The following is a 23,529-nucleotide window of genomic DNA, read 5'->3' on the forward strand; positions in this document are numbered from 1 at the left end:
TCATAGCAGCACAATTTTTAATAGCTAAAAGTTGCAAGCAGCCCAATCATCCATCAAGTGGAGACTGGATCAACAAAATGTGGCTTTTTTTATAAAATGGAGTACTACTCAGTCATAAAAAATGAGAGATTAGAGACATTTATTGCTAAATCAATGCACATTGAAGCGATACTCTTAAGTGAAATGAATAGGACACACATGTGTAAATACCAAATAGTTTCACTAGTGTGAGAAACTGAAAGTGTAAATAAGGACTAAAAGGTATAATAGGTAATGTGAAATAGGAAGAAAAGGGGCAAAGGGGAAGGAGAAGTGGGAGGGGTAGGGGAAAGGAAAGAAGGGAATAGAATTAATATGAGAAAATGGAAAAATGGAAACAAAGTCTTTGTAAATGGGGAGGGATGGAGGGGTTGATGGGGGGGGCGGGAATAAGAACCAGGAGAGCTTTTGTAAAGGTGCAAATTTCCAATGATGAATGTCATTATATTGTATACCTACAATGTACCAATAAAATTAATTTAAAAAAAAGAGTGGGCCGGGGATTTACCTCAGTGGTTTCACTGCCTGCCTCACAAGTGCAAGGTCCTGAGTTCGATCTCCGGTACCAAAAAAAGAAAAAAAGCATTGGCTTAAAAGTGTACTCTGGTAATTTCAGCACTCCTAGGAGGCTGCGGCAGAAGGATTACAAGTTTGAGCTCAAACTTGGCAAATGAGTGACTTAGCATGTTCCTGTCTCAATATAAACAGAAAGGAAGAAATAAAAAAAAAAGAACAAGTCAAAGCACAGCAAAAGGACTGGGAATGTAGCTCAGTGTGAAGGGCCTCAGTTCAATTCCCAACATGGGGCAGGGGGTTTCTGTAAAATATTAGTGAGAAACTATATCCCTAGGATAGTTTCCTCACTCTTAATATTTTTTTCCTCTTGAAATGATAAAGAAAATTTGACTAGAAAACTAATGAATTTTCTAAAAGAGTGTGCAGTTAAAACTACTACAAAGAGTTAATTTTTATATCTTATTCTTTAAAAAACTGAGTAAGTCATTTTTCTCAGCAAAAGATGCCAACTAATAAAGCAAATCAAAATTTTTAGGATATAAAAGTATGTGTGCTTTTGTTACAGAACTAAAACTTGACAAAGTGATGCTACCCTACTAGGGTAACATACTCTTAATGACAAAAGCAATAGCCAAATTTACACAGTTTTCATCAAGAAAGTGAGATCTTGATTCCAAATGTATAGCACTAAAGCAAATATTGTTCATTCTTATGCTAGATTTTCTTTTGGTTTCATTACAGAGTTTAATCATTCACCTCAAAAATATTTTACTTTCTGAGTGCCTACTATACTTAGGATACCATGCCCAACTCTGTGGAAGATTAGAGATGACTGGAATGTATTTGCCCTTTAGGTATATAAAATCTTATCTTCTCCACAAGACATACATAACTACTTTTAGGAAAAGGTGCTACAGGCATTCAGATTAGGAACAAATCAATGTCATATTAGCTTGGAAGGACTAGGTTCCCTGGAATTGACTGACCCTTACACTACGATTTTAAAAACGGGCGGGAACTGGAAAGAGGGCATTTTACACACAAGAAGGTATGGAAGAAATGAACAAAAACAAGGTTCAGGGAACAAGGAGCAATTCAAGCACTTGGAGGGGTAGGGCATTTGCAGAGAAACAGCAATATGGCTACCAAGCAAGTTAGGTGGAAATTTTTAGGGCCATGAATGCCAAGTTACGGTGTAGAGATCACTTAAGCTTACAAGTGAGATGGTAAAAGTGCTTCAGGAAGAATAATCTAGATGTGTTGTGTAAAATAGATTGGAAGGATAAATCCCTAGAGGCGAGGAAAAAATAATGCATTAGAGTAACAAGGGCCTAAAGCTAGGGCAGAAGTTGAGGGACCAAAAAGGGCAGAATAAGCCATTGTTACCATCATAAAATGTTCAACTACCTCACAGGATTACTGTGAAAACCAATAATAACACAAAAAAACTTGAAAAGTAGACTTACTCACTTGGGACAAATCCTACAAGAAAATTAGGAGGGCACATATAAAGAGTAAGGAGACAGATTTTAGAAAAGAAAGGGGAAAAAAGCAAAATAACAAAACGTCACCTTTTAATATACCCATTAAAATTACAAAAATCTTTAATAACCAAAAGACCTAATTTTAGTGAGAACTAAGCACCAAAAAAGCAATGCTTTATACATAGAAAGAAACAATTTTAGATTAGTCAACAATGTAAAAACCATGTACATGTAAGAACAAACATTCAAATAGAAAATTATTTCAGAGGTAAGATTGTAGACATTTTTCTTACATCTTTATCATGATATTATACAATTAAAAGGCAAAAACTTAAAGAATAAATAGAACAGAACATATAATTTTACCTCTGTTATATACCTTATTTTGCAGTATGGGAAAGAATACACTTCTTTTTGAAATATCAAATACTTTAAGATAATATTGAATAACAATATAATACTGTATTTACCATCTAATTAAATTTCCATTCCATTTCTACCCCCACTACTCAGTGTTAAATGCACTTTATCCTGCCACTGGCTATTCAGAAATCCCATTAAAGAGAGCCCCATCAGCCTGCAATATTATATTTATCAGGAGATTTTTTTTAAGTGTTGTTGTGTCTGATTCCCCTGAAACTGTATGCAAAATAAAGCACATATGCATGTGCATTTTTCTGGGGAGAAATTCTATGGCTTTTATTAGACTTTCAAAGGGCCTAGTGTTTGAAAAGAAAGTTTACAAACACTATCATGAACTTTTCTTTCCACTACAAATCTTTTGTGTGTGTGTGTGTGTGTGTGTGTGTGTGTGTGGTTAAAATTAGGGATCAAACACAAAGGTACTCTACCACTGAACTAAATCCCCAGCCCTTTCTTCTTCTGAGACAGGGTCCCCAGGCTGGTCTCAAACTTGCAAACCTCCTGCCTCAGTATCCTGGGTAGCTGGGATTTCACGTGCACATCACTTCACATGGCCCCCCTACTAATCTTAAGCACTAATTCCAACAAATAAATGTCTTAAAGAAATGTTATTTCTTCAACTATCTCTGAATGAGGAGTCCTTTGAATTCTTCTTAATCCCCAGTACCACTTTTATACTAAGACCTTTATATTTTCATTCGTTATCATTTACAGCCCATGTTAACACTTACTTTTTTTACTTTTATAGCAGTCATGCTATTCCACAGCACCCCTTATAAATTACATCTATTCCCTGGATGATTTCAGAACTTAATTTACTTTTTTCTCCTTTTTACTTCCATTTCACCAATATTAGCAAATACTAAACTCATCATAAACCTCAATTCTTGTACTCCTACTTTTAGATCTATAAGTAGTATGGGAAGAAGAGGCAGAACAATACAAATTTGTTGCATTAAAAACTTAAGTGAACTTCCACTTAGCCTATGTTGCTCCTGGAATACCAATACTAGCAATAAAATAGGCATAAAAGTACAAGCACTATATACAAATGGCCAGTCCCAATGGGTTAGAAATGAGAAACAAAAGAGTTAGAAAAAACCTTAAAGATGGTCTCCCACTACCTCAACAGCTATTATGTATAGTAGCTGCCCTCTTCGTGCCTTGCCCCCTCCCCTGTGTGACGTCATGCCAAGATGGTTGCTCCCACCAAAGAATAAACCCTTCTTCCCAGCATGCCCCTGTTCCCGCCTAGAGAGTAACCTAATACTCGCTCACCTCCTACCACCTAGTGACATCCCCGGCTCCTCCATTCCCTAGTCACTACCTCAGTCAACCCCGCCTCAGCCCCTACAAACCCCACCCCAGTCTCTATAAAAGACTCTCCTTGCCCCGGCCATATTGCTTTTGTCTCTCCTTTGTTCAGAGACAGCCCAGCAGATCTATTCCCCTAATAAAGGCTTGTTGTGGCCTGGTCTGGTCTTGGTTTTCAGCCCTTTTACCTGACATCTAGTAGTCAAATCTTATTAGTTTAGGAAATCTGAAGTTCAAAGGAACAAATTATCTGTCCAAGGTAATTAAGAGTAGAAATCAAGCTCAGATGTTCAGGTATTCTGACCCAATTTCACTACACTACACCATGTTATGCCTTTTGCACACTGTTTTATCCTCTTTAACATTTAAAAATCAAAACTCTTTTGTTGTATCTAGATAGCCCAGAAGAAACAAAGGAAAGCCCATCAGAATCACAGCAGACTTTTACATACAAACCATTAAGTAAAAGAGAGCTTCAACTGAAGTATTTTAAACCCTAAAGGAAAACAACCTCCAACACAGATTGATATACCCCACAAAATTATCTTTCAAAATTCATGGAGAAATAAAATACTTCCATGACAAAGAGCACCAGAAGAAAATCACGACCACCAAACAAGCACTCCAAAAGTTCTCAAGATGACAGAAAAAGATAACAAAAACAATAACAAAAATCCCAATAGAATAAATTTACCAGGCAAGGTGAGCAAATAAAAAGGAAAGAAAGGGAACCAACTACAGGAAAATAATACAATGAGAAGTTAATACCTATTAGTTATAACCATCAATGTGAATGGTCTCAATTCACCAATCAAAAGAAACAGATTGGCAGAATGGATCAAGAAACAAGATTAAACACTATGCTGCATACAAGGCACACATCTACCTCAAAAGGAAATTCATAGATTGAAATTCAAAGGATAGAAAACACTGCACCATACAAGAGGAACACACAAAAAAGGCAAGAGTAGCTCTTCTAATCACAAAGTGGATTTCAAACCAAGGCTAATCAGAAAAGACAAAAAAGATTACTACATATTTGTCAAGGGAACAACACATCAGGAAGAGGTAACAATCATAAATACAGAGTCCACCAAAAAACATATACAACTTCAGGAGAAGAAAAACTTGCATAAATAGCTTAAGACTAAATTTATTGAGATATCATGAGATTTACACAAGTTACCGTTGGCTTCTACAATTACAAGAGATGCTCAAAGTGGTGGCCAGACATTTACTAGCATGGCAAATTGCTGCTTGGATAACCTCTGTCATTGAGATTGCTACACATGCATTTTCAATTTCTTCTCTAAGGGCAAGCAGTGTAGTGGGTTTTCTGTGACATACAATACCTGCTATGGTCCCCCATACAAAGGTAACACCATCTGTTCAAAAAACATGATACAATTTTTGAAGTGTGCATACATTGTTATGGGCAGACTCTGTATATACACACCATATACCAGTGTACTCAACTACATAAAACAAACACTAATGGATATGAAAAATCACATAAGCACTAATACAATCATAATAGGGGAGTTTAACACCCCACTGTCACAAATAGACTGATCAACTGAAAAAAGAAATATGACAGCTGAACCAAACCTTTGAACAAGTGGACTTAATTATCTATAGTGTTCCACCCAACAACAAAATACACATTCTTTTCAGCAATGTATGAGACTTTCTCCAAAACAGACCACATACTAGCTCATAGAGGATGCTTAAGTAAACGCAAAAGAAATGAAATTATCCCATGCATATATCAGAATATGGTGCAATGAAATTTGAAATCAATGGCAAAAGAAATCAAAAGCCGGGGATTTAGCTCAGTGGTTTTGCTACCTGCTGTGCAAGCACAAGGACCCGAGTTCGATCCTCGGTACAAAAAAAAAAACCTATAAAACTCTGAAGAAATCACAAAAACTTCATAAACATACAGAAATTAAATAATACCTTCTTGAATAACCAATGGGTCAAAGATGAAATTAAAGAAGAAATTATACAGTTTCTACAACTGAATGATAATGCCAATATGAAATACTAGAACCCATGAGATGCAATGAAAGCAGTCCTACAAGGAAAGTTTATATAAGTGAATGCCCACATCAGAAAAACAGAGTAAGATCAAATAAATAACCTAATGTTGAACCTCAAGATTCGAGAAAAAGAAAAGCAATCTCAACTCAATGATAGTATAAGAAAGGAAATTCTAAAGATCAGAGCAGAAATTAATGCAATTGAGAATAAGCAGTACAAAGAATCACCGGATTGAAGAGTTGGTTCTTTGAAAGATTAAATAAAATAGAAGAACCTATGGCAAATCTTATCAAAACAAGGAAAGAAAAGACCCAAATACATGCAATTATAAATGAAAAGAAGGAAATCACAATGGATCCTGCAGAAATAAAGAAGATCATCAGTACCTACTTTCAGAATCTGTACTTTTTTTTTCCCCCATTAACTTTATTGGTACATTTTAGGTATAAAATAGTTACATTCATCATAGGGATCTTGTACCATTACATGAGTATCTTGGTTCTTATTTTTTTTCCCCTTCCCTTGCCCTCCCTTCACCCCCTCCACCCTTCCCTATTTGCAAAGACCTTGTTTCCATTTTTTCCTCTTCTCATAGTTTTTCCTTCCCCTTTTTGCCCTTCCCCTACCCCTCCCAATTCCCCTGCTCATTTAGACCTCTTTTAGACCTATATCAGTTATACATTTTTTAAATTACAATATTAAGATCTAGGAGACATTACCACAGATTTTACAGAATTTAAAAGGATACAGAAAGCATATTACAAAAATCTGTTTTGAAATAAATTTGACAACTTCTAAGAAGTATCTTAGAAGACAAATTAATGAAACTAACTCTGGAGGAAATATAAAATTTGAATAAACCTATTAAAGAAAGTATATTCCTAGCTTGAAAACCTACATATATGACAACAGCAGGCTCATAAACATTTTAACTGATAAATTATATCAAACAATTAAAGCAGAAAAAGGAAGGAACACTTCTCCCCTCATTTTAGGAACTCAACATTGTGCTAATCCTAAAACTGGATAAAGATAATAGAAGAAAAAAGTATGAACATAGATAGAAATTTGTTTAACAAAACAAACTCTTAGAAGTCAGATCTGGCAGTATGTAGAAAGTGGTTTATTATAGGGATGGCAGTGTTGGTTCAGCATTGGAAGATCCACCCCCAAAAGTCATCATTTTAACGGAGGAAAGGAAAAAGCCATATGACCCTGTCACTAGTTGGAGAAAGAGTATTGGACTAAATTCTACAGCTGTTCATGGTAAAAGCTATCAGGAGACTAGAAATAGAACAGAACCTTCTCAACAGATCAAAGACATGTACTCCATACTTCCAACAAAAACTCCTTCTATGAATGGAGATTATACAATGCTTTCTCCCTAAAGTGGGGAACAAGGACATATATGCCTACTCTTCATCTGTCCATTAGACTTTGAAACATAGGTCTAAACCAAAATAGTCTGGAAATAAAATGACACAACTAGGATAGGATTGGCATGGCAGAAGCAAAATCTTTATATGTAGATGAAATGATCATCTACAGAGAAAATACTAAGAAATGTCTAGGAGCCCCTAGAACTTGTACTTGAATTTAGCAGGATTAGAAAACACAAGGTATATATAAAAATTCAGGTCTGTGTATACTTGCTATAAATGAAGAATTGGATATTGAAATTTAAAAGTTATGTAGGAGTACAAAGGACCCAGAAAAGCCAAAAACAAAAACAAAAACAGTGTTGGAAGATGTTTAGCACCCAATTTTAAGACTTCTTCTAAAGCTACAGTAATAAAGGCAGTGTTGGTGTAAGGAAAGACATATAGATCATTGGAATAAAACAGAGGATCTAGAAATAGAACCACACATATATGGTCCACTGAGTTTTGAAAGATTATTTAACATTAGCATTTTATAGAATATGAACTCAAGAGCCGAGGAAGAGATAGTGTCTTCAGCAAATGGCACTAGAACACCTGGTATCCGTATATAAAAAATAAACCTCAACCCTTTTTCTCCATACATGAAAATAACTTGAAGGGATCTATGAACCTAAATAAGAAAGCCTAAAAGTATAAAACTTTAAGAAGAAATTATAAGGGAAAATATTTATGAATTCAGGGTAGGCAAGAACTACCTAGGATACAAAAAACATGATGTATGAAAAAACAAATTGATGAGATTCCATCAAAATTTAGAACTTTAAATGACATCATTAAAATGAAAAGTAGTCCTTAAACAGACCATATTTACAATGCATAGAACCTATGAGCAGAATATATAAAGAATTCTTAGAGCTCATTAATAGACAACCCAATTAAAATGTAGACATAAGAAGATGATAAATGGCCAGTATAGCACAAGGAATGGTGTGCAATTCTAGAATCAGAAAAATAGTAATCAGTACAAAAATAAGACTGAATTATACACTCATTAGGGAGATGAAGTCAAAAGTTTTAAAAGCCTCGTCATGACTTTTTCTTTTCGTTGGATTCTCCCCCTTTGCGTTTAATTTGTCACGCCCAGTGGATTCATTCTGCTGGGTTTCCTGGGGTTGTGATCCTCATTGTCTTTTCCTAGGGTATTGTCTAAAAGTTTTTGGTGCGCCGGTTTGGTATTCATGAAGTTCTTGAGGTGCTCTTTATCATGAAAGTATCTTATTTCTCCATCCATTTTGAAAGATAGTTTTGCAGGGTACCTCAATCTGGGTTGGAGGCTGTTTTCCTTTAGGGCTTGAAATACATCAGTCCAAGCTCTTCTTGCCTTGAGGGTTTGCATTGAGAAGTCTGCTGTGATTCTGATGGACTTTCCTTGGTATGTGATTTGTTTCTTTTCTCTCACTGCTTGTAGAATTTTGTTCTTCTGTTGGATTTCTGGAATCCTAACTATTATATGCCTATTTGTAGATTTTTTTTGATCAAGGCTATTTGGAGTCCTATATGCCTCACTTATCTGTATGTCAAGTTCTTTTCCCCTCCTTGGGAAGTTTTCTGCCATCACTTCTGTGAACAGTTTTTTATGTCATCTGCACTCTCTCCTCCTTCTTCATTGACTCCAATCAGTCATGTTATTCTTCTGTGCATCGTCTAGCAGCTGCTGGATTGATTTCTCATGTTCCCTTACAATTTTAAAGCAATTTTTCTTTTCCTCCTCACTAATTACAATCTTATCTTCTATATCTGAAATTCTATCCTCACATTGGTTCATTCTGCTGTGCAGACTTTCAATGGAGTTTTTAATCTCTTGGAAATCTGTTTGTATCTGTTTTATGGATTCCATTTGTTTTCTATGTTGGGATTCCATCATGTTCCTCAGATCCTCTATTTTTTTATCTGTGTCCTCTGTAGATTTATTAATCATGTCTTGCACCATGAGCAAAATCTTTGCTATTATCTGAGTAATTATTTCTGATTTCATTTTTCCCAGATCCTCTTTTGTTGCCAGTTCAGAGAGTCCAGGTGGTTGAGTATCATAGTGTTCCATCTCGTTTCCCTTTGGGGTTGCTGTAGGTGATCTGGAAGTCTGTTTTTGAGGCTTGTTTATGTGTCTTCTCATTTCCACGGGGGGGAGGGGGCTGGCTTCTGGCGCCCACGCGGCTCACCTTCTCTGCCCTAGGAGCTTCGGATGGCAGCGGGGGAGCTTCCTTCCGGGTGCTGGGACCGACTGAGCTTCACTGCCCTAGGAGCCTGGGATGGAGGCGGGGAGCTTCCTTCCGGGTGCTGGGACTGGCTCACCTTCTTGGCCCTAGGAGCCTGGGATGGAGGCGGGGAGCTTCCCCCCGGGTGCTGGGACCGGCTGAGCTTCACTGCCCTAGGAGCCTGGGATGGAGGTGGGGAGCTTCCTCCAGAATCTGTACTCTTAATAAAATGGAAAATTCAGAAGAAATGGATAGATTCCTAGATACATATGAATTACCAAAGCTGAAACAAGAAGTTATAAAAATTCTAAATAATCTAACATCAGTCAACAAAATTGAAGAAGCAATTTTAAAAACTATGAACAAAGAAAAGTCCAGGCAGGCCCTGATGTGTTCACTGCTGAATTCTATAAGAACTTGAGAGATCTGATGCCACTAGTCCTCAAACTCTTTAATGAAACTGAAAGCAAAGCAATACTCCCAAACTCATTCCTGGAAGCAAGCATTACCCAGATACCAAAACCAGAAAAGGACCCAACCCCCCCCCAAAAAAAAAACTACAAGCCAATCTCTTTAATGACCACAGATGCAAAAATCTTCCTTAAGATACTGCCAAAAAGAACGCAGCAAATCATCAAGAAGATTATACACCATGACCTAAGGATGCATCCCAGGGATGCAGGGATTGTTCAACACGTACAAGTCAATAAATGTAACACACTTCATTAACAAAACAAAACCAAGGACAAAAACTATATTATCATCTCAATAGACTCAGAAAAAGCATATAACAGTTCAACACTCATTCATGATTAAAAAAAAAACTTTAAAAAATTGGAATAGAAAGTCTTTATATCAAGCTGATAAAAGCCATCTATGACAATAGCCAACATCATACTAAATGGTCAAAAACTGAAACTTTCACTGTAAAATCACTATCACCGCTGTTGTTCAATAGAGTTCTGGAAACATTAGCCAAAACAATTAAACATGAGAAAGAAATATGGATAGTAAAGGAAGAAGTTAAATGATCATTATTTGCTGATGACATGACCCTCTACATAGAAGACCCCAAAAATTCCACCAAAAGACTCTGAGATAACTAAATTCAGTAGCATAGCAAGATAAAAAGTCAACACTTGAAAATCAATAGTGTTCCTATACACCAATAACAAACTTACCAAGAGAGAAATTAAGGAAACCAAAAAAATGAAATACTTAGGAATCAATCTAACCAAGGAAGTAAAAGACCTCTACACTGAAAGCTATGGTACTTTAAAAAAAGAGACAGACAAGGATATCAGGAAATGAAAAGATATCCCCTGTACTCAGATAGGAGAAACAATATAGTGAAAATGGCCATACTTCCAAAACTGTTACAGTGGTACCTCAGTTGACAAACTTAATTCACTCCACAATTCTGGTTGCAAACAGAATTAGTCACAGACCAAATCCAATTTTCCCATAAGGCTCAATGTAAATAAGGTTAATCCATTCTGAACCATGTTTTTTTTTTAACCACAAATATATGAAACCAAGTACAGTACAGTACAGTATGAAGAGAGAACACTAACCTTGACTGAGGCAACTTCTGCACCAGGGACAGGAAGGTGGGTGGGGAGGAGGTTATTTTTTGGAGGGAGAGATGCCCTCCATAAGGACATCAGGGAGATTTCCTTTGGGGGTTTCCTCATTTCTTTGTCTCATAGCTGCAGGGTCACTTTGACAAAAAAAACTGTCTAATATCACTAGTCTTTTCCTACCCTCCACAACCCTCCAGAAGTAAGATACCATGTTCATTACAGTTATGTTGAGATGGTACTTATCAAAGAAATCCTGGTACTAATTGCATTTTTCCCTAATGGATTTTATCAGATCACTGCTAACCTCTTTCTTCTCAATCTTCCTCTTCCTCAGTGGAATGCTGCTCAACAAGCACCTTCTGCTGCTCACTCTGGAGTTCAGGAACTTCTTCCATTGTCAGCTCCTCCTTATGGTCCTCAATAAACTCCTCTGTCTCCAACCATTGATGTCCAGACCCATACTCTTGCCCATGGACACAATCTCTCTACTACCTATGCATCAGACCCTTCAAAGTCACATTCAGTGACACATTCTGGCCACAGTTTCCTACAGGCTGAATTTAAGGTCCAGTTTGGGACATCTTGCCAGGTTTTGTCAATGAAATAGAGACTAAAAAGAACAAAGAATCAGAGAATTGAAGAGTTGGTTTGAAAGAACAAAACAGATAAACCCTTAGCCCAGCTTACCAAGAGGAATACAGAAAAGACTCACATCCATGCAATTAGAAATGAAAAGGGTGAAATCACAACAGATACCATTAATATATAGAAGACAGTAACTACTACGAAAATTGCATTCCAACATATTGGAAATTTTTTTTTTTTTGGTACGGGGGATCGAACTCGGGTCCTTGTGCTTGGGAGGCAAGTGGCAGAACCACTGAGCAAAATCCCCAGCCCCATATTGGAAATTTCTGAAGAAAAGAACAAACTCCTAGACACAAATTAGCAAAGCTAAACTAAGAACACACAAAAATGCTGGACAACCCAAAAACAAACCATGAAATTGAGACAGTAATAAAGAACCTAGCAACTAAAAAAAAAAAGCCCAGAACATGCTACATTCTATAAATCCTTCAAGTATGTATATCACCCACTCCTCAAGCTCTTCAAAGAAATTAAAAGAAACGAAGTGCTTCAAAATTCATTAATGGAAGCCAGCATCACTCTGATTCCAAAACCAGACAAAGACCCAACTAAAAAAGAAAACTAGAGGCCAATCTCCTTATTAACATAAATGCAAAAATCCTCCATAAGACATTAGTGAATAGAATGCAACACATCATCAAAAAAATCATACATCATGACCAAGTAAGTTTTATCTCAGAGATGCAAAGATGGTTCAACATACACAAATCAATAAATGTAATACATCACATAAAGAGAAGCAAGGTCAAAAACCATATTGATAGAGGCAGAAAAGGCTTCTGACAAAATCCAACACCTCTTTATGTTACAAATCCTGAATTTAAAAATGTATAGAAGGACCATATCTGAATTTGATAAAAGCTGTGTGTGACACACAACAACCAATATCACATTAAATGAGGACAAACTAAAAGGATTCCCTTTAAAATCAAGAAAAAGACAAGGATGCCCACTATCACTTTTTATCATTCATGGTAGCATCAAGAAATATTAAACACCTAGTAATTAACCTTTAAGACCTCTACAAAGAAAACTACAGTACTGTGAACAAGGAGACTGAAGAGGACATCAGGAAATGGAAAGATGTCCCCTGCTCCTAGAAAGATGGAACCTATATTGGCAAAATGGCCATACTCCCAAAACTGTTATCCAGATTCAATGCAGCCCCAATAAAAAAAACCAACAGCATACTTTACAGATCTAGAGAAAACAACCCTAAAATTCATATGGAACCATAACAGACCCAGAATAGCAAAAGCAATCATAGGCAACAAGAGCAAAAGAAGAGGCATCACAACACCTGACTTCAAGCTACACTACAAAGCAACAGGGATAAAAATGGCATGGTAATAAAACAAAAACCAGACATACAGATCAATGGAAAAGGATACAGAAACATCCACAGACACATTCAGCTATTTGATCTTCATCAAAGGAGCCAAGAGCATACATTGGAGGAAAGCATTCAACAAACACTGCTAGGAAAACTGGGTATGTTTGTAGAAGATTGAAACTGGACCCATATCTCTCACCATGTACAGTACAAAATTAAAATTAAAACAGATCAAAGATCTAAATGTTAAAACAGGAACACTGAACCTACTGAAGATAAAATAGGTAAAATACTTGAAGTCACAGGTGTTGGAAAGGATTTTCTAACGAGAACCTCAATTGCACAAGAAATAACCAAGAATCAACAAATGTGACTACATCAAATTAAAAGCTTCTGCACACCAATTAGTAGAGTGAAGAGAACAGGGAAAAAAATTTCTTGCTATTCCTCAGACAGACTGATATCTAGAATATATGAAGAACTCGGGGCTGGGGATTTAGCTCAGTGGTGCCACCACCTGCCTTGCAAGCGCAAGGTCCCCAGTTTGATCCCCAGTACAAAAAAAAAAAAAAAAAAGAACATATGAAGAACTCAAAACAATTAGATGCTGTAAAATAAGAGATCCAATCAAGAAATAGGCAAGTGAATTGAGCAGCTATTTCTCAGAGAAAGAAGTACAAATGGCCAGCAAACATAAGAAAAAAATGTTCAACATTTCTGGCCATTAGAGAAATGCAAATTAAAACACTATGATTCCATCATATACCAGAAAGAATGGCAATTATCAAGAAATCAAAAAATAACAAATGCTGGCATGGCTGTGATGAAAAAGGAACCCTCTTACATCGTTGGTAGGAATGTAAACTAGTATAACCACTATGGAAATCAGTATAGAGATTTTTCAAAAAACTAAAATTAGAAATTCTATATGATCTAGTTAGAATCTTTCTAGTATCTTCCCCAAAGAGCTAAAGATATCATAACACAGTGATATATACATACCAATGTTTATAGCAGCAGAATTCATAATGGCTAAATCCTGGAAGCAGCCTGCATGCACATCAACAGACAAATGGATAAAGAAAATGTGGTTATCGATACATAATGGAACACTACTCAGATATAAAAAAGGACAAATTTGAGACATTTGTAGGAAAATGGATGCACGTGGAAAACATAATGTGGAGTGAAATAAACCAGATACACAAGTTTAAATATCATATGGTATCTCTCATTTGAGTAGGGCAAATTACAAAGAGATCAATAGAAGATGCATAGGAGACAAGGGGATGGATCTCTTGTAAATGGGAAAAGGGTATAAGAGACTAGGGGAAAGGGGTGAGGGAAATAAGTAGAATAAAGATATGCCATGTACAGGAACCTAATAACCTTAATGAATGTAAACATTATATGCCATAAACATGAACTAAGACTGACAATATCAGTAAGAATGAAAATGGGGAAAGGGGAATTAGAAGAAGGAGGGAGGGAGAAGGATGGGGAAGAGGATTTAAAAATAAGGAAGCAAGTTGTATTATGTACATGTACCCACTCCCCAAGATGATTGTAAAATGGACGTATGGCAAATATGTACTAATTTTTTAAAATGCTGGTGAGGATGTGAGGAAAAAGGAATCCTTCTTTGTTGGTGGTGAAATTGCAAACTAGTTCAACTATGAAAATCAGTACTGTTTAGATTCCTCAAAACACTAAAAATAGAAATTTCATTTGTCCCAGACAAACCTCTCTTGGGTATAAATCCCAATAGAGTTGAAATCATATTACAGTGATACATCCATACCAATGTTTATAGCAGCACAATCCACAATAGCTAAATTAGGAAAGTGGCCTATATGCCCACAAACAGATGAATAGATTAAAAAAATAGCCAGGCATGTTGGCACACATCTGTAATCCCAGGACTCGAGAGCTTGAGGTAGAAGGATCACTGAGAGTTTGAGGCCAGCCTTGGCTACATAATGAGTTCAAGGCCAGCCTGAATTGCATAGTGAGACCCTGCCTCAAAAAAAGAAGAAGAAGGATAAATTTGAGTCATTTGTAGGAAAATGATGTACTTTGAGCCTATCTTACTAAGTGAAATGAACACAGGTTAAATATCAGATGTTTTCTGTTAAATGAGAAACCCAAATATAAGTAACTTAAAGAGCAAAGTAAGAGAGATGGGAGAAAACAGGGGGGTAGATTTTGTGTAGATGAGAAGGGGCTATGGGGAGGGGAAGAATAGGAAGGTGGTGTGGGGAGAGGGGACTGAAACTGATCATATATGAATGTCATTATTATGGATTGCAAACATACACTAATAAAAAATAAAATTTTTAAAAATCCCTCTTCCTGCAAATGTCTCAAGTGAGTTTAGGTATCACTGAACTGCTAGAAAAATAGATTTTTAATTTTGTTTGAATAATCATCTTTCAAGTACTTTAAATGTCACTGAATCATCTCCCACCCTTTTGAGTTCAATGCCAAATAATCTACTTAAAGTTACCCTTTAAGCCGGGCATGGTGGTATACACAATGTAATGCCAGCACTCTGGGAGGCTGCAGCAAAACAACCTCAAGTACAAATCCAGCTTGGGCAACTTAGCAAGATTCTGTCTCAAAATAAAAAATTAAAAAGGGCTGGGGATATAACTTAGTTTGAATCCTCTTCAATCTCTAGTACTGAAAAAAAGAAAGAAGATATCCATATATTTTCCCTGTAAATTCTGTTCATTCTCAGTAAATTTTGGGTCTGCTGAGTAACAGTGTAGTTTCTTACTGTACATATTATATTGTAAAAGTTAAATGTGAACTAAGATCTCTAAAAAGCAGAGTATGAAAATTATTCACTTAGTGTATATTCCCAGTTGAGTTAATATGAAGGCCAGAATTAAAGTGTCCTTAAATTTTCTCTACTTGGTTAACTATCAGCAGCCAGTCAGAGGTGGGAAAGAGTCAATTTATGATTGAAAGAACTTAAAGCTCCCAAATGTAGTCAATGAGGCCAAAGCCAACAAATGAAAACAAGTCAGTATTTATCCAAAACAATTACTAAATGGAACACACAAAGTAAGCATACTGAAATAAAAGGTATGCCAGACATCATTGGGAATACCTCCTGCAAATCAAAGAAATAACAGGCTGCTTTGCTGTATGCAGTAAGCCAAAGGGCATGAGCCAGTCAAAAACCAAATGATGGGCTGGGGATTTAGCTCAGTGGTTCCACAGCCTGACTCGTAAGCGCAAGGACCCAAGTTCGATCCCCGGTACCAAAACACAAACAAACAAAAACCAAATGACGAGGTCCACATTTGGCATGAAAATATAAGGAGCACCTTGAAATATACTTCCCAGAAAAACTGGAAAAAATTATAAAAGCAAAACCACTTAAAGTCCCTATAAATGGTCTTGGGGGCATAGAGCAAATGAAAGAAATAACATTTACTGGAGAAAATCTACAAGAGCTCAGTAAGAATGGCAAAAGCCTGTGGTGAATTAAGAAGAACAAGATCTCTGCCTCTCCATCCCAATTCAGTGAGATGGAATCTCCACTTAAGATTGGTAGAAGTCCCCCTTCTTAAATTCCTACTCCAAAAGCTATCTTCCTGGGGAGGGTAAAATGTCAACATATTTTTGATCCTTCTCCCAGTAACCTGTTGCTGAAGCTAAGATCTGGGTTACTGTCCCTAAGATGTAGCGCCTCCATTCTTCCACACACCCCCAACTAGAGGCATAAAGACTCTACCTTAGGTATGGTGCTACTGAGAATAATGAGGCCCCAATCATCCTGGCCCTGGCTCCTAACAACTCGGTTCTATACCAAAAGGGCAAGTCCTTGCTCTCACTTTCTCTACCTAACACTCAGCTCCTCAAGTAATGGTATTAATCAGAAATGCACCATTGTCCCCATCTCCAGCTCCAAATCTGTGGCTAGGAGATTATGCCTGGCTGAAGAAGGTGTCCCTAAAGCAGGTAGCTCCTAATCTCTTCCCAGAATTGACTTCATTTGCAACTGGGTATGAAAAAATTCAAGCCTAAGGTTGCTCTTAAGAACAGTGGAGGTTTTAGTAAAAGGCAATTTTAGATGCGGTTGGTAGAATCAATGGATATAGAGGCTAAAGTGTAAATAAACTGGTTTTACCCAAAGAACAACCAAGGAGGGAAAAAACTAGGAGGAGCCTGCCTCCATTCAGAAAAAAATCTCAAACATTAACCTTAACAATCATCCCTTCAGAGGAACCTGGTTTTGATTGCTTTTGTCTAATGATTTATGCCCCTACTGCATGTTGAAAACAACTGTATGATCTGCCAGCAATTATTGGAGCATAGCTAGTACAGAAAGAAAGAGAGCCTTGCCAAAACTATTATCATCCCAGGATAGCTACAGACATACCCAAGGCTGTGCCCCCTGAGAAGCACTGTCAGAGGCTTAACAGAGACTCCACTAAAAGAATCCACCTAATCTCTAAACAAATAAGCAAACAATAACCCCCAAGAGGAAGGGGACCAATGCCCAGAGTTGCTGTATCATGTAAAATGTTCAGCTTTCAAAAAGATAATTGTAAAAAAAAAATAACAATTGTGAGACATGCTAAGAAATGGTAAAGAATGACCTGGGAAAAAAGCAGTCAAGGGCACCAGGGATTCAGCTCAGTGGTTCCGGTGCCTGCCTTGCAAGCTCAAGGTCCCGAGTTCGATCCCCAGTACCAAAAAAAAAAAAAGAAAAAGAAAAACCATCTATGCATTTGAACAGATGTTTTATTCAAGAGAAAAGGTCTTGAAAGTAGCCATTATAAATATGCTCAAAGACTAAATGAAACCATATTAAATAAGTAAAGAAAGCCAGGCATGGTGGCGCACACCTTTAATTCCAGCACTCAGCAGGCAGAGGCAGGATAGCTTCGAGCTTGAGTCCAGCCTGGGCTACATACTGAGCTCAAGACCAGCCTGAACTACAAAGTGAGATGGGACTCTGTCTCAAAAAAAAATTAATAAATAATAAAAAAGAAGTAAAGGAAGGGTGATGTGATGATAATGCCATCTTAAAGAGTATCAATAAACAGGAATTATAAAAAGAAATAGATGAGAGTTGCAAAGTATCATAACTAAAGAATTCATTAGAGGGGCTCAACAGTAGATTTGAACAGGCAAAAAAAATCAATGAATATAAAGACAGATCAATAGATTAAACAACATGAACAACAAAAAAAAAGGACTGAAGAAAAATGAACAGCCCCAGAGAAATGTAAAACTTTATTAAGCATACCAACATATACATGCTAAGCACACCAGAAGACAGAGGGAGTGCAAGAAAACATTTTGGTGAAATAATGGCTGGAAACTTCCAAAGTTTATTAAGAACAATAATATACATATCTAGAAAGTTCAACAAAGTCTAAGAAAAATACACAGAAATCCACAGACACATAATACTAAATACTGAAAGCCAAAGACAATGGGAAATTCCTTAAAAAAGCAAGAGGGTTTCCTTACTAACAAAGAAACTCTAAAATTAACAGCAGGTTTCTTGGCAGAAACAGTGGAGGCCAAGCAAGGTACAGTGGTGCACACTTGTAATCCCATTAGTCTACTCTGGAGGCTAAGTCAGGAAGACTGCAAATTCAAGGTCAGGGTGGGCAACTTAGTGAGACCCTGTCTCAAAAAAATTTTTAAATAAATAAATAGAGCTAGGGATGTGGCTTGGTGGTAAAGTCCTTACTTAGCAGGTGTGAGAACCTGCATTCAATCCCCAGTACTAGAAGGGAGGGAAGGAAGAAAGGCGAAAAGGGAGGGTGGATGGGAGAGGAAGGAAGATGGAGGGGAGGAGAGGGGTAGAGGGAGGAAGGATGAAGAGAACAAATGAACAAGGCCAGAAGGCACTAGGTTAACTTTCAAAAATGCTCAAAGAAAAAAACTGTCCAGCAAAATCCTATCTACAGTAAAAATACTGTTCTAAAATGGAAGTGAAATAAAGACATTCCCCAGCAAAAACTGGGAGAATTTGCTGCTAGAAGAGCTACCTCACAAGAAATAACTAAAGGAAGTTCTTAGGCCTGAAAGCAAGTGGCTCCCAGACTGTAATTTAAATCTCCATAGAAAAAACAAAGAGCACTGGAAAACATAATGACCTAACTACACACAACAATATAAATGCTTACTTTTCCTGCTTTCTTCTTTGAACTGATTTGAAAGGCAATTGTACAAAATAATTATATCTATATTATATATGGATATAGTATATTTTGATTCTATGACATATAGAGATATATTTGCCAATAACATCACAAAGGAGATGGGTGAGAAGACAGCTATGTCAGGATAAGGAAATAATTCCAGAAAGATATCATTTACCAAAAATGATAAAGTCAGTGTAACAAAAGTTACACAACTTCTCTCAACTTCTTTAAAAGACATTATATAAATTAATAATCATGATAAGATATTGTTGGAATTATAACACTTGGCAATATGTAAAAATAAAACAACAAAAAGGGGGGAAGGAACTAGAACTATATGTGAGTAATGTTTATATTACCTCACTAGAATGAAGTTATAAAAGTCTTAGAAAAAAATATGGGTAAATCTTCATGATTTCAGATTTGGCAACAGATTCTTAGATATAACACCAAAAGCATGAGCATCAAAAGAAAAATAGATAAATTTCACTCCATCAGAACGAAAAAAAAAACTGGTACAAGAGATCAAACCTAGGGCCTTGCACATGCTAAGCATCTGCTTTACCACTACACACCCCAGATAAAATGAAAAACTTTTGTGCTTCAGAGGATACTATCAAGAAACTAAAAAGATAACCCTCACAATGAGAGAGAACATTTGCAAATTATCTGATAAGGGACTTGTGCCCAAAATATATAAAGAACTTTTACAAATCACTAAAAAAATAAAACTTTATAAACCCTGAGCTGAGATATATAGCACACTAATAGAGCTCATGCTTAGCCTGAGCAGGGTAGAGATAATTTCCAAGCACCAAAAAACAAAAACCCAATAATACAATTTAAAAATAGGCGAAGGATACAAATAGACATTTCTCCAAAGAAGATATACAGTCAATAAACACAGGCCAAGATACTCAATATCTTTAGACATAAAGGAAACACAAATCCAAACCATAGTGCAGTACCATTTCACACCCACTATGATGGCTAGAATCAAAATCAGGTCAAGGGTCATTGAGAAATTGGAACCCTCACACAGTTCTGGTTGTAATGTAAAGTGTGCAGCCATTTTGAAAACCAGTCTGGCAGTTTCTTAGCAAGTAAATATAAAGTTACCATATGATTTGAGAATTCTACTCTTTTGGGAGTACAAAGTATACATACCTAAAAGAAAATCTTATGTGCACACAAAAACTTATATATCAATATTTATAACAGCACTATTCATAAGAACCAAAAGGTGAAAACAACCTAAATGACCATCAACTGATGAATGCATAAAGAAAATCTTTTATACTGTACTCATACATAGACCATTATTTGGCTCTAATAAGGAATGAAGTACTTATACATGCCGTAATATAAACAAATCTTGAATACATAGTGCTAAGTGAAAGCAGCCAGTCACAAAAAACGGCATATTACACGAATGTATTCATATGAAATGTCCAGAACAAATACATACATAATGAATATAGATTGGTGGTTGCTTAGGGCTGGGAGAGAAGCATATAGAAAGGTGACAGTGAAAAGGCAGTGGGTTTCTTTCTGAGGCAATAAAAATGTAAAATTGATTGTGGCAATGGTGGTTCACATCACTGAATACACTAAAATCCACTGAATTGCACAATTTAAACAGGTTAATTATGTGATATATGACTTATATCTCAATAAAAATGTTAAAAAAATTTTAAACATATATGAACAGTATCATGATCAATACTGTCAGACTTTAAACTCAGCTAAATGGAGCTGAGAAAAAACTATGATGCCTCAGTTTCTACCATTTAAATATTAATGAAATAAATTCAAAATTGTATCATTCAAAATCCATAAATCCTTTTAATAGTAACTAATAGAGTGGTAGCTGTCCTTTAATTTTATTTATTTATTTATTTTATTTTTGATATAGGGTTTTGCTATGTAGTTTAGGCTGGCTTTGAGCTCACTATGTAGCCCAGGGTGGCCTCAAGCTCAAAGCAATCCTCCTGCCTCAGCCTCCCAAGCGCTGAGGTTACAGGCATGCGCCACCATGCCCGCTGTCCTTTAATTTTAATAAGCATATTCTATTGCACAGCACGGGTCTAGAGCACTATTCTGGGTGAAAAATTCACTTTACAATGCATCCCAGAAATTATATATATGTGTGTGTATTTATACATAAAAATTCATAAAATACTTTTTAATATGTAAGAAGCACTGTTTCTATCCTACTGCATCTCATCTTAAAAAAAAGGGAAGATCCAGTCCACTAACATGACTTCATAACACTACACTAAGGTCTCCTTCAGCTCTACAATATTATGCTACATATTAATGACAAATGTTTGGGGAGATGGATATACCAATTACCCTAATCTGATTATTACAAATTATGTAAATGTATTGAATGTTAACTACACCCCATAAATATATACATTATGTGTTCGATTAAAATTTTAAAAATTGGGGCCAGGGATTTAGCTCAGTGGTTCTGCCCCCTGCCTCACAAGTGCAAGGTCCCAAGTTTGATCCCCGGTACCAAAAAAAAATTGTTTTTAATTATAAAATTCTTGAAGGCATGACTGTATATTTCTCTTGGTATTTTATTAACTAGGACGGTGCTTATGCGCATAGTAGTAAACATTAAATGTTTGTTGACAAAAAATAAAAATTTAAGGTTGTTTCTCAAAGCTGACAATACTGTACTTTATAGTGATACTGATGAAGTGGTGGTAACTAATTTTTCTTTCAATATATGAGAAATAAAAAGATATACTGAAGTATAGTAAGTACAGATAATTCCTTTCAAACTGTTCTTGAGAGATAATAATGGAGAAAAACATTAAAAAGTGCTATAACCACTGCTACATTCATAAGCTAGGGAAAAGCATTCTTCCAACTTCCAAAGTGACCTGTGCACACAAAACACTACTGAATATTCAAATCGAAGGATAATGTTTATACGTAAATTTAGGGCGGTGTACGTTTTGAGGAGAAAGATAATTATGGTTTTCGTTTATCAGAGAGCACGCCTGTTAGCAAAGGAGTTGACTGCTGCCAATTCAATTTGCCTTTTGTTTATAGGTGACTTGTCATGTTACAGCACCCTCCAAAATGCTACCTGCGACTAAAATCTGAACCACAGGCAATTTGGTACCACATTCCATTAATAATTTTGGAAAGTAGCCCAGTCTTCTTTGCATTTAGAAATGTAAGCAGGCTGGGAATGCTGCCTGCCCCATCTAACATCAGAAGGAAAAAAAAACTATAAATACTACCAGATACTTCGGCGCTTCAGGTGCCCTCTGAACCTGCCCCTCCGTTCTTCTTTGCTGTCCCTATAGGTTTCCTTCACTACTTCCTCAAATTACTAACCCTAATTTCCTTCTCTTAATTGTAGCTCAGAGTTATCCCAGACAATCCTTCTTCCAGGGCCTCTCTCTGACCCGAGGTCACAAGGGCAACCTTTTCCCTATTAGGTCCCCTTGTCCTTCACCATACTATTCCGTGTGACCGGCATCTCACCTGGTAGTTTCGAGCCGTTCCTGAGGCGCCACGCAGATGTGACTGCCACTGTGGATGTGAGCCGAGGACAGTAACTAGAGGCCGGATCAAAATCGCTGAAGGCTGGCGCTTTTCGAAAGCAGCCGCCGCGGCTGCCCAACGCCAAGAACGTATCGCGAGCAGCGCCATCTTGAGCGAGGAGAGGAACAAGAGAAGGGGATTGTGGGACACTGGCTGATTGAACGCGGTTCCCTCAATCATCTCTCCCCTCCCCCTCGTCCCGCCCAGTCTGACAACCGAAATGGCTTCTATATGATGATTCCTTCTTTGTTACGCCCCTGGGTCTGGACTTTGTTTTTCTTACACAACCTAGAATAACGGAGTATCAATGTCTTTTGCTCTTTTCCTCGAGTTGCCAGATATAATTAAAGAGACAGAGGTACACGATAAAACTGCTTTAAAGAGCTGCAGCCACCATAGATCAGATGGTAACACTTTATGTATGCAATAATTATACGTGAATGTGGGTAGTATTTTGCAATTCAAGAAGTGCTTTTTACATATCTAATCTTATTTAATCCTCACACCAACTCTGTAGAATAGATATTATTTTTAAATATTCCCGTAATTATGAGGATACAGATTGAGATAGTCTGTGGCTTGACAAAAAGCGGAGCTAATGGGATGGTGGGATGGAGACTAAACCTACCTAGGTTTCACAACTTCCCTTACAGTGCTTTTCATGAAATTGCACCTAAATTTAGAAGAAACATTTGTGTAATTTAAGAAGGTGACAGTGATCTGTTTCTAGAAAATGCTATAACTTATTGTCCTTTCTGGACTT

The 23,529-nt window shown here is 36.7% G+C and overlaps 1 protein-coding gene across 3 annotated transcripts in view; it reads right to left on the minus strand.

Moving 5' to 3' along the window:
* The window catches only part of Abcb7 (ATP binding cassette subfamily B member 7), a 161,157-nt gene extending 138,248 nt beyond the window's left edge, over positions 1–22,909 (minus strand). For all 3 annotated transcript variants that reach the window (XM_004867492.3, XM_021246490.2, XM_087196594.1), the window contains exon 1: positions 22,707–22,909. In XM_004867492.3, the coding sequence (XP_004867549.1) occupies positions 22,707–22,874 (168 nt within the window). In that variant the 5' untranslated portion in view covers positions 22,875–22,909. The remainder of the gene's footprint in view (positions 1–22,706) is intronic.
* Between the last annotated feature and the right edge of the window lie 620 nt (positions 22,910–23,529).

Source organism: Heterocephalus glaber, unplaced genomic scaffold (genome assembly GCF_053883595.1).
Source record: "Heterocephalus glaber isolate CG9 unplaced genomic scaffold, H.glaber_assembly_v1.0 deba00001613, whole genome shotgun sequence".
Taxonomy (NCBI): domain Eukaryota; kingdom Metazoa; phylum Chordata; class Mammalia; order Rodentia; family Bathyergidae; genus Heterocephalus; species Heterocephalus glaber.